This window comes from Nipponia nippon, unplaced genomic scaffold (genome assembly GCF_047370975.1).
Source record: "Nipponia nippon isolate SJK-2023a ecotype South Korea unplaced genomic scaffold, ASM4737097v1 scaffold_5, whole genome shotgun sequence".
NCBI lineage: Eukaryota > Metazoa > Chordata > Aves > Pelecaniformes > Threskiornithidae > Nipponia > Nipponia nippon.
Window position 1 is genome coordinate 31,496,036 of NW_028262369.1, and position 10,254 is coordinate 31,506,289.

The 10,254-nt window shown below is 60.1% G+C and overlaps 1 protein-coding gene across 3 annotated transcripts; it reads left to right on the plus strand.

The window, feature by feature from the left end:
• The first annotated feature begins 1,475 nt into the window (after positions 1 to 1,475).
• LOC104015545 (selenoprotein Pb) lies at positions 1,476 to 4,881 on the plus strand. 3 transcript variants are annotated; one of them, XM_009468317.2, is made up of 5 exons: positions 1,476 to 1,607; positions 2,410 to 2,627; positions 2,733 to 2,945; positions 3,084 to 3,219; positions 3,882 to 4,881. In XM_009468317.2, exons 2-5 carry the CDS (start codon positions 2,425 to 2,427, stop codon positions 4,125 to 4,127), a joined length of 798 nt encoding a protein of 265 aa, XP_009466592.2. In that variant the 5' UTR covers positions 1,476 to 1,607; positions 2,410 to 2,424; the 3' UTR covers positions 4,128 to 4,881. The 3 variants fall into 3 exon arrangements, with proteins under 3 accessions (XP_009466592.2, XP_087588812.1, XP_087588813.1); XM_087732686.1 differs by having other exon boundaries at positions 1,543 to 1,612; XM_087732687.1 differs by having other exon boundaries at positions 1,573 to 1,597.
• The last annotated feature ends 5,373 nt before the right edge of the window (positions 4,882 to 10,254 follow it).

Below are 10,254 nucleotides of genomic sequence, written 5' to 3' on the forward strand. Positions count from 1 at the left end.
GGAAAGGGGTTGGCGATGCCAGGGAAGCTGCAAAGCAACCTGCACCGCCATGGGGAAGCCTCCCCGGCGGGAGGAATCGGTGGGTGCCGTCCTGGGCAAGGACGGGACTGGCACACGTGGCGTGAGGCCGTGCCGGTGTGGCATGGGAGCTGCCCCGGCACGTATAAAGCCAGGGATGTGTGGCTGCCAGACGCTGGAGGTGCCAAAAGCTTGTGTCGACCCCAGAGGTGCTGGGTTGTGTTTGCAGAACAAAACGCTGCCCAGGCTGATAACCGCACCGCAGGCACCGCAGCTGCTGGCTCAGGGATGAGCAAAGGGAGGAGACGAACCGGCTGGCAGGCGGTGGCTGAGGGTCCCCTGGGACCGGTGATGGAATGGCTCATGTCTGTGCTGGGTCATTCCCTGCCAGCCTGAGTCCCATCGGGGCAGGGCATGCCGCGGGGAATACGTGCCCCTGCTCAGTGCTGGGTGCTTCACGTTACCCAGGGTACGCGGCGGGGACTTGGGGGGAGCAGCGTGCAGATGGGGGGTAACAGCTCTGCGGCGGGTCCAGCGTCGGTCACAGGATGGGTCTGCTCCAGGCTGACCCCGCACAGCTGCGCCTGCTCCCCGATCCCAGCCCATGGCCCCGTGTTCTTGCTGAGATTCCTGAGCCCCTCCAGCCCCGCAGCAGCGATCCCCTCTCTCCCTGCTGCTTGTGGTTGTTTTCGGACAAATCCCCCCCTCCTTCGTGTTGTCGCTGCCCCAGTTGTGTCTGTGTCTGCTCCCCTTCCCTGCCTTATCATGTTTTTGTACAGAGCCCAGGTACGATAAAGTGCTCAAATATTTGCAGAGATGTCCACGTGCGGCCAAAGTGTTGAGCTCCTCTTGTTTGGTTGGGGGGGTGGAATCCCCCGGCGCTGTGATTTCCCAAGGGAGCCCCGGCTCCACCACAGCCCCCCGGGCGCAGGGCTGGGCAGGAGGCACGGGACTGGACACCGGGGCTTGCTGTGGGGCCAAGCACGGCCCAAAAGTGGCCGTGGCACCACGCGGCAGGACGGCACAGCCTTTGGGGTGGCACCCTGCAGGGCAGGGAGCTCCGGCATCCCAGGGGTGCGGGGCAGGCACCTGTCTTTTTGGCTGTAGGGTGACAGAGGCTGCACTGGCAGCTCCCTGGGGACCTTGTCCATGGGTGGCACTGTTTGATGTCACCTCATGGTCCTGCAGCCCTTTGGTGGAAGTGGTGCTCCTGGCAATGCTGCCGGCTCTCCTGTGCCTGTGGGGGGGTTTCGAGTGGCCGTGCCTGGCTTTTCCCCGTGGCACCGCCTGTCACCCCCTGCGCCAGCCCAGCACCAGGCACCGCTTGCCCGAGCATGGCTCGGGCCGGGCTGTCGCAGCAGGACCCCGAAGCTGCGTGGCACCGAGGGGGACAGTGCCTGCCTTGTTGCCGTCCCCCGCGGCAGGCAGTGGTGGCCGGGCCACAGTCCCCGCTCCAGCTGGGCTCTTCTCCTCCCTCCTGGGCGGGGAGAGTGGACAGGAGATAAAAGGGAGACGAGGGCCAGCTGGGCATTGCCAAGAGCCGCTGGGGCTGGGAGCGAGGTCTGGCTGGAGGACGACAGTGAGGAGAAGTGCGGTATTGAGGGCTTGTTCTCGCGAGGGAGAGGGCTGGTGATTGGGGGTTCGTCCATCCATCCTGAGCAGACCCCACAGTCCCCTGCTACCTCTCCACCTCCCTGGATCATCCCCCCCAGCCCCATGTCCTCCTCCTGCTCGTTAATTCTGGAGGGATCTGTGTCTGGAGGGTGTATCTTGGGATGGGCAGGGTTAGGGGGCTGTGGGAAGAAGGGGCTTCAGGCACATATTGGGGGCAGGGGGGTTAAAGGCTCTGTGTACCCCTCAAGAGCTTTGTGGGGCATCAAGGACTCTCAAGGTGACCTGAAGGTGAAACCACCCCTGTCCCACTGACTCCCCTCCAGTGATGGGGGCTGCACCCCTGCCCACCCCTGGGGCAAAGACAAACCCTTGGCCGTGGCTGGGTGTGACTTTTGGGGTTGGGGAGGTGGAGAAGGCCCCTGGGCGGGGTGGGACCTTTATCCCCTGATGCCTAGAGTGGGTGCATTGCCTCTGGGGGAGACTGGGGCACCCTGCAGTCACAGCGGGTGCCCATGAAAGCCAGCAGCAAGGGTGCTGTGCTTGTCAGGAGTTGGGCACCCCAATCCCCCCACCTCACCCCCTTCTCCTCACCCCGCTGGTGCGGGTGTCCTGGCTCCCAGTGCAGTACTGGGACCAGTATGATACCGCCTACCAGTCTTTGTCTGCCCCAGAGGGTTGTGTGGGGAGGCAGTTTGGGGTTGCAGTGGGGCTGGGAGGACCCCATCAGGTTGAGCCCCAGTGCAGAGGGGACACTAACACCCCATTTCCCACTGCCAGGGCCGGGGGTCTGGGATGGGGCTGGTGGTGCTGGCCCTGGCCGCCTGGCTGGGGCTGGCCTCAGCATCCGAGGAGGTGGCCAACAGCAGCCGGCTCTGCCGGGAGGCACCGGCATGGAGTGTCAATGGCTTGAGCCCCATGGAGGGGGCGGCGGGGCAGGTGACGGTGGTGGCCCTGCTGAAGGCCAGCTGACACTTCTGCCTGCAGCAGGCCCACAGGTGAGCCCTGCTCCCCCTACCCCAAACCCAGCCCTGCCACCTTGGGGGATGGCATCGTGGCCCCCCATCCCAGCACCCCCCATCCCAGCACCTCCTTCCCCGCAGCCTCGGGGATCTGCGGGAGAGGCTGGCCCGGCAGGGCACGGTCGATGTTCGCTACATGATTGTCAACGAGAAGTCTCCGCTCTCCCGTGCCATGTTTGGGGAGCTGGAGCACCAGGCCCCGCCAGGCGTCCCCGTCTTCCAGCCGGAGCCGGAGGAGCCCGACGTCTGGCAGGTCCTGGGGGGTGACAAGGACGACTTCCTCGTCTACGACCGGTGAGTGTCCCCCATCTCGGCTGTGGCTTTCCTGGGGGCTTACGGAGCGTTTGATGGGCTTCCCAAGCTCACCCCAGGGCTGGGCTGGGGGGACCCCAGACCTTCCGCCTCGAGCCAGGCCACGGCTTCTCCCTGCAGGTGCGGCCGCCTGGCTTTCCACATCCAGCTGCCCTACAGCTTCCTCCACTTCCCCTATGTGGAGTCGGCCATCCGCTTCACCCACAGCAAGGACTTCTGTGGCAACTGCTCCCTCTACCCAAACACCACCCAGGAGGTAAGGAGCAGGGATGCTCTCCAGAGCGGGGCTCCCTTCTCTCCTCTGGCATTACACATCAGGAAAAAAACAACCTTATCTTCATGTTGGGGACAGGCTCTGGGTTGGCAGGTGTCCTCGTCCATGGTTGAGAAGGAAGGTGATGAAAGGTCTAGAATAAGGAGAGTTAAATAGGTCAGAGCTTTCAGGTTGAGAAGGAACGGACTAAAGGGGTCATAGCCGAGGTCTGGAAAAGCTAACTAGGGTAGCTGGCTGTCCTGATACAAGAAAGGAGCAGGCAATGGACCCAGAGGTGGTAAGCTCAGAGCAAAGAAAAGGACGTAGCTCCGGGCTCAGCAGGCGATTAGTCACTTTCTAGGAGAAAAATCCATCTAGAAATACTAAATGCAAAGTCCCTTTCCTGGCTCAGAAAATCCCTGGACCACAGACAGCTTGAGCCAAGGGATGTAGTTACAAAGACTTGTGCTCTATGTGCTCTAGTCTCTCCTGTCCTCCCTGCACCCTGGAGCTGGGGCTGGAGAGCCTTTGCTTTGACCCACACAGCTTTCTGCATGACGGATGCTGGTCTGCTTCCATCCCAGCTCATAGGCATGCTCGCAGGCTCGCTCTGGGGCCATGTGTGCAGTCACATACCGCACCAGCCCTTGTGTTACTTTCCCCAGGCTAACAGTACCACGGAGGTCCCTGTAACCCTGAGCCCGCTTCCCGAACAAGAGGGGAAGGAGTTGGAGACCCCCATCCACCAGCACAACCCCCTCCATCCTCACCACCACCAGAAGGTCAGCAGCGAGAGAGCCACAGACCCGAGTGGGGACCGTGAACCTGCCACCCATGCTCACCGCCACCATGGGGACCACAGCCAGCCCCATCACGAGGGGAAGAAGCAGAAGGAAGGAAATGAGCACTAAGCCAGGCTGGGCAGCCTTGCGGAAGAACCCAGTAGTGTGCAGACCACGCCAACTCGCTTCCCAGAGGCATGAAAGGACTCGCTTTGGGCTGCTGGTCACCAGCAGCGTTGGTATAACAACCCCCTCCAGCATCCCCCAGCTGGGTCGTACTCCCACGCTGCGACCAGGGATGAAAATCTGCCTCACACCCCTCGAGGTGCTGCATTTTCAGCCCCAGAGCTCGGTTCTGAGCCTTCCTCTGCTGCCGCCTGCCTTTCCGTGCTCAATGAAGCCTGCCGTGCAAACTGGGAGGTCCCCGGTCACTGCTGGCTGACACTGCACAGAGCAGCAGGGCAGGGGTGGAAGGGCCAGAACTGGGATGGGAGCAGCACGGCCAGCATGCCCTGGGTGTCTGGGCACCCCTGGGTGTCCTGTCCGGGGAGCGAGGGGAGGGACAGCGTGTGCCCCGCAGGACCTGATCCCAGGGGATGGGGGCACCAGGACCGCCGGGAGGTCGCAGCTCCCCATGGTCTAAACCCTGTACCCCCATAGCTGTCACATCCTGGGGACCCTCCAAGCCTTGCGCACGGGTATGTGCAGTGGTGATGGGTGGCCGCAAGATGGTGGCCTTGTCCCCTCTTGGAGACCGAGGGGCTGTACCCAGGGCCCACAGCCCTGGGAGGACGGGGGTGAAGATCCTGGGGTCTCTCCTGGGGAGAAGTGAGATCGGAGGGCAATGCAGATCCAGAGTACGAATAAAACCTCTGTGAAGCGACCCCTGCTCAGCTTGGGCTCTGGTGGGACCCCTTCCCCAGGGAGGGTGGGAGGCTCGCTCAGCGCTGGGCTGGCCCTGGGCATTTCTCCTGGCACAGGGAGGGACTTGGGGCTGGATGCCGACCCCATAAAGCCTTCTGTTCAGAGACTGGACGGTAAAGGGGCTGAAGACCGAAGAGACCCCATCTCTTCATACCTTCTGGTTACCTCCTGCCAGGATGTGAACCCAGGGCTTAGTCTTCCCCAGGGCAGGGCATTAACCCTGCACTGCCAGGAGGACGTTAGGCTCGGCACCTGAATCCCTGGCTTGTAGGTGCAATGTTGAGGTGCCTGCCCTGAGCTGCTGTCGTGGGGCTGAAGTTCCCACATGCAGTCCAAGGTCACCTTGGGCATCTTGTTCCCAGTGCCCAGCCTGGTCCCCATTGCGCGCACGGTGCTGGGGGCTGCCCAGCACTCAAGCAGCTGGGTGCTGCATCCCTGGCAGGCAGCTGTGCCTGCCTGCACCCCAGGCCACCCCCACGCCTGTCTCAGCCCCGCAGCCCTTCACTCCAGTTCCATCCATCATCCCACACAGCCCCATGCAACGCTTCCCCTGAGCTCTCCACCTCCTCTTTGGGCCCAACAGCCTGAGTGGGGAGCACAGAGATGGTTTTTCTGCTCCGTGTTATGCGGTGCCATGCTGCGGTGTGTGTCCTGCTGATGATGCCCTGAGCTGACTTTCTGCCCCACGTCCTGGGAGGCTGCACTCCTCCGCCCTGTCTCTGCGGGGGGATGCTCTGCCCAACGACTGGGGCAAGAGCCAGGGTGAAGAGGAGCTGTTCCTCCTGGGGACAAGGGCAACGGGATCAGGTGGGTCTTTCTCACCAGCCCATGGGAGCCAGCCAGGCTCTCCCCAGGGCGCTGGCTGAGACTCTGCTTCCCCTCCTCCATCTCTCTTGCTCCCTCCCTCCTCCTCCTCCTCCCCCTTCCTCCTCTACCTGCTCCCAGCAGTCCACAAGGGCACCTCTGTCTGCTGCTCCTGCCATCAATATTGAGGTTATCTTTTTCTTCTGGCAGCTGCTGTAATTGAAACAAAGCAGGCCGGGCCTCACGGGCTCCGCTCCTCTCGCTCATTTTGCTGGTGCTGCTGAGACAACCAATTCATCTTATCGATGCGTGGTTGGCCTCTTTTCCACCAGATCCAGGCAGAGCCCTCTCCCTACCACAGCTGGTGGGAGCAGTCTGTGTCCCTGCTGGGTGCTGCTCTGACCCAGCCTCTGGTCCTCAGCTTGCAGCAGCTGGGTGCTGGCTGCCAGCAGGAGTTGCCAGGGGGGGAGAGGTGCAGACTGGAAGGATGCTGATGACTTTTATCTCTTTCTTTTGCCTTCTGATGCTTTCTCAGCCCTTTCATTGAATTTCACATCCTTTCCTTGCACAGATCCTAAAGGTGTCCCTGGCAAGTAGGTGACATTGCAACGAGTGGGGCACACACAGATTTGCATTCCCTTGCTGATGGCCAGATCTGCAATTAGCAGTGGCAGATAGAGGGATCACGTCTGGTGCTGGGTGGGTAGTCCAGTGGCACCGTGCTGCACTGCTACCGTTTGGCTACCTCCCAGCAGATGAATTTTTAGCCCTGAAGATTTGGGTTGGTATTTTGCTTTGGGTAGAGAAATTGAGGCATGGAAAAGAGCGGTGACACTGTTTGGGTGAAGTCCTGCATGTCTGAGTAATGGCCAGGGTTTAGGGTGAAGTTGATGCTGCTCCATACATTATTGTCCAAAGGCCTGAAGGGTTTGGGGGTGCTGGGCTTCGGGCCCCCATGGCATTGCTCCCCCCTGAAAGGTGCTGGAGACCTGGAGCTCTTCAAAACCTGTGTCGGTGTCTACGCTTCAGCAATGCTGAGGCAGAGCTTTGCTCCGAGCAGCCTGGAGGAGAGGTATTTTGGGGGAGTTAACAGGCTCTTCACATCGCTGATGTCTGGGGGAATAATGCTGTTAGTAGGAGTCAGAGAGCTCCAAGGAGTGCTCAGCAGCTGGGGGGCTGGCTCAGCAGGGGAGGGTCCAGGGCAAGAAACTGGGGCTGATTTCAGGTCCTGGCAGTGCTGCGCTGTGGTACCCTGGTGTCTGCGGCTGTGCCACCACCCTGGAGGAGGATGCACCGTGGTACCCTGGTATCTGTGGCAGTGCCATCGCCCCAGAGGAAGATGCACCATGGTACCCTGGTGTCCGTGGCTTTGCCACCGCTCCAGAGGAGGACAGACCCCAGTCCTACATCACACACAGCCTGCTGCCTTGGCCCTGTGTGCTGCTCCTGCCGAGGGCCAGGCAGAGCCTCTCAAGAGAGGGGGAACAGCCAGTCCTAATGTCAACAGAGGCCTCTTGTGCAGTGATGCTGTGTCAAGAAGAGGAATGGGTCCCTCCTCCTCCGCCCATTCATCTGGCAGCCGGGGCTGGCGTGCTGCCAAGCCAGGCTGCTTTGGAAATATTTCATTGAGGAGGCAGCTGAGCCTAGGAAAACAGAATGAAAATACACAGAGAGATCACTGTTGTTAGGCAAAATAAATGCAGGCGGCTGCATTTCTCTCCCCCAAGTCCAGCACAGCCAGGCCTCTCTTGCTTCTATGGGGTGAGGGTGAACGCTGCTGCCTGGGGATGGCAGCCATGTGTCCCCATCGTGGGTTAGGAGCTGGGGAATGAGGGCTACAGCAATTGTCCCCAGCTTTGGCCAACTTGCTGACGTCCCTGGTGAGTACGTCCAGACTCATCTTGCTGTAGCATTGCCCAAGGAGGTGGGACAGAGCAGAGAAACAGCTGCAGAAATCAGCCAGCCCCAGTGTCTCGTGTCCCCTGCATGGCCACCAGTGCTGGAGGCTGGTGAAGATGGGGCTGAGGAAGTGCGTCAGATATTGGCCTCGTTCATTCCCATCTCCCTCCCCAGAGTCAGTCACGGGTCCTGGCTGGGCACAAGGCCACCAGTGGGACAGAGCCCAGTCCCCGCGTTTTCAAAGCCCTGTTTCTCAACATGCCGCATCTTTTGTCTGCTGATGGAGAAAGAGCAGAGTCACCCAAAAGCAGTCCCCAGGGACAGAAGGTGGAGGCACCTCTCTGACTTTTGAGCAAAGGTGCATTCAACAGGTTCACCTTTCCTGTTGTTTCCCCCATAACCTCTCTTCTCCCTCCAAGTCTCTCCCTGGCCATTTGCTGACCTACAAAAGACCCATCTCAGTTCCTTCCCTCCCTCCTGGTGGGTCTGGAGTGGTTGGGGGGGGTAGAGCTGGAGCCTGGGCCCCATGGAAGATCAAGGCTCTCGCCCCTCCACGGGTGCTCTCAGTGCCGCTGCAGCACAGCTTCGCGTGGCTTCACCTCCTCGCTGCGTCCACCGAGCACAGTCTGGCCATCACCGTGCAAGAACAAACCAGCCATTTCTCCCCGCTGCTGGCTTCTAGCTCCTACCGTTGTTCACTGTCGATGGACAACGACATGGAGGGAACAATTTGGTTCTGTTATGATTTTGATCTGAGGGTTGAAAGGAGCCCAGTGTGAGCAAACAAAGCCCAACCAGCACCCCAGGAGAGACACATCTCACCAGCCCGACATGTGTGGATTTGCAACACGGAGATAGCCACGGCTGAGACTGGATCCCGCGCTCATCCCTGCGTTTATAGGAGCTTTATTAAAATTCAGGCTCCCTCCTCTCACCCTCCCACCAGGAAAGCAGCTAGCAAGCTACTCCTTTTTTGCTGCCATGCGAGGGGAGATTTGCCACGTCTCTCTCCATCTGTGTCTCCTCAAGACGAGCCGGGCGCGACACCTGGTTTCCAGTCGAAGCAAGGTGCAGTGCCGAGATGCTGTGTCCTGCCTGCATTGGGTGGCTTCAAGCGGCGTAGCCTCGTGCCAGGACTGCCGACGTCTCTGCCGAAGCTTTCCCGCTGTCTGCTGCCGGCTCCTACGCATGGAGAGACGTGTGAGGACATGCCATCCTGAAGGGGAGCTGGGATGGGTGGGCTGTTAAAGCGAAGATCAGCATGGCGCAACCTTCCCTTGTCCCACTGAGCCCCTGCTGACCCACGCTGGGGGCAGTGCTGGGGTCTGGCCTCATGAGTGGGTGCCCGCGTGGGGACCTGCACTGCCGAGGGCTGAGGTGTGTGAGCATCCATCGTGGGGAGTACACCTTGTAAAGGAGCCGAGGAAGAGGATGAACCCAGGGAGCAGCCTCTGAGAGAGAGCACTGTAACGCCTACCGAAAAGACCCCAGTCGTGAGCTGGGGTGGGCGGTTCCCCAGCTACGCTGAGAGCCCTGATAAAGCTATAAAAGAAAATCTGAGTTAATGGCATTTGTTGGGTTTTACTATAGAAGAGATTCCAGGCTGGAGCCTTTTTTTTCTACATGGATGTGCCTGTGGAAATCCCTCTGGAATAAATTGTTGAAATGGATGGTAAGGAATGACCCAGACCAGATGCTCCAGGTGTCCGAACTCCGGCTCCTGAAGCCTGCTGCTGAGCATGGCCTGGGACGGTGGCCGACGTGACAGTGATGGTCCTAGCGGCGTCTGAGGTAGGGCTGGCAAAATGGTGCAGACAACCGTAAAGACCAGCAGTACCATGAGGAGGAGGACTACAAATGGAAACGGTCCGTCTTTCGTCAAAGCTGCGTTTTATGTTTTGTTTTTCCCTAGCCACCCAGCCAATCAGCATGCAGTAATAAGCCCACTCAACCAATCAGCATGCAGTAAGAAGACCACACAGCCGACTAGCACCCAATGATTGGCTAGCCAGCCAATCAGCCCCCTGGCACTGTACCCTCCCAGCCAAGGAGCCATTTGGCATTGTAACCTCCCAGCCAATCAGCCGTGGGGTATTGTAACCTCCCAGCCAATCAGCTGAGGGGTATTGTAACTTCCCAGCCAATCAGCCATGCGATGTTGTAACCTCCCAGCCAATGAGCCATGGGGTATTGTAACCTCCCAGCCAATGAGCCGTGCAGTGTTGTAACCTCCCAGCCAATCAGCCGTGCGGTGTTGTAACCTCCCAGCCAATCAGCCGTGCGGTGTTGTAACCTCCCAGCCAATGAGCCATGGGGTATTGTAACCTCCCAGCCAATCAGCCGTGCAGTGTTTTAACCTCCCAGCCAATCAGCCGTGCCTGGCGCGGCCATGGCAAGCAGCGCGGCGGCAGGCAGGCCTGCCCACCCTGGGGGAGCCTCTCCCAGCCGGGCCGGCAGCCGGTGCCGGGGTCTCACGCCTTCGCCTGGGACGGGCTCCACCACTCCCTTGTTCCCCACCGTTAATTGCGCTCCGTCGCTAAGATTTTGTAGCTTCTCTTTGAGGCTGAATTTGTCCAGCTTCCAGCCTCTTCTGCGTTGTTTTTTAGCTCGTGGAATCTGTACGTTATCT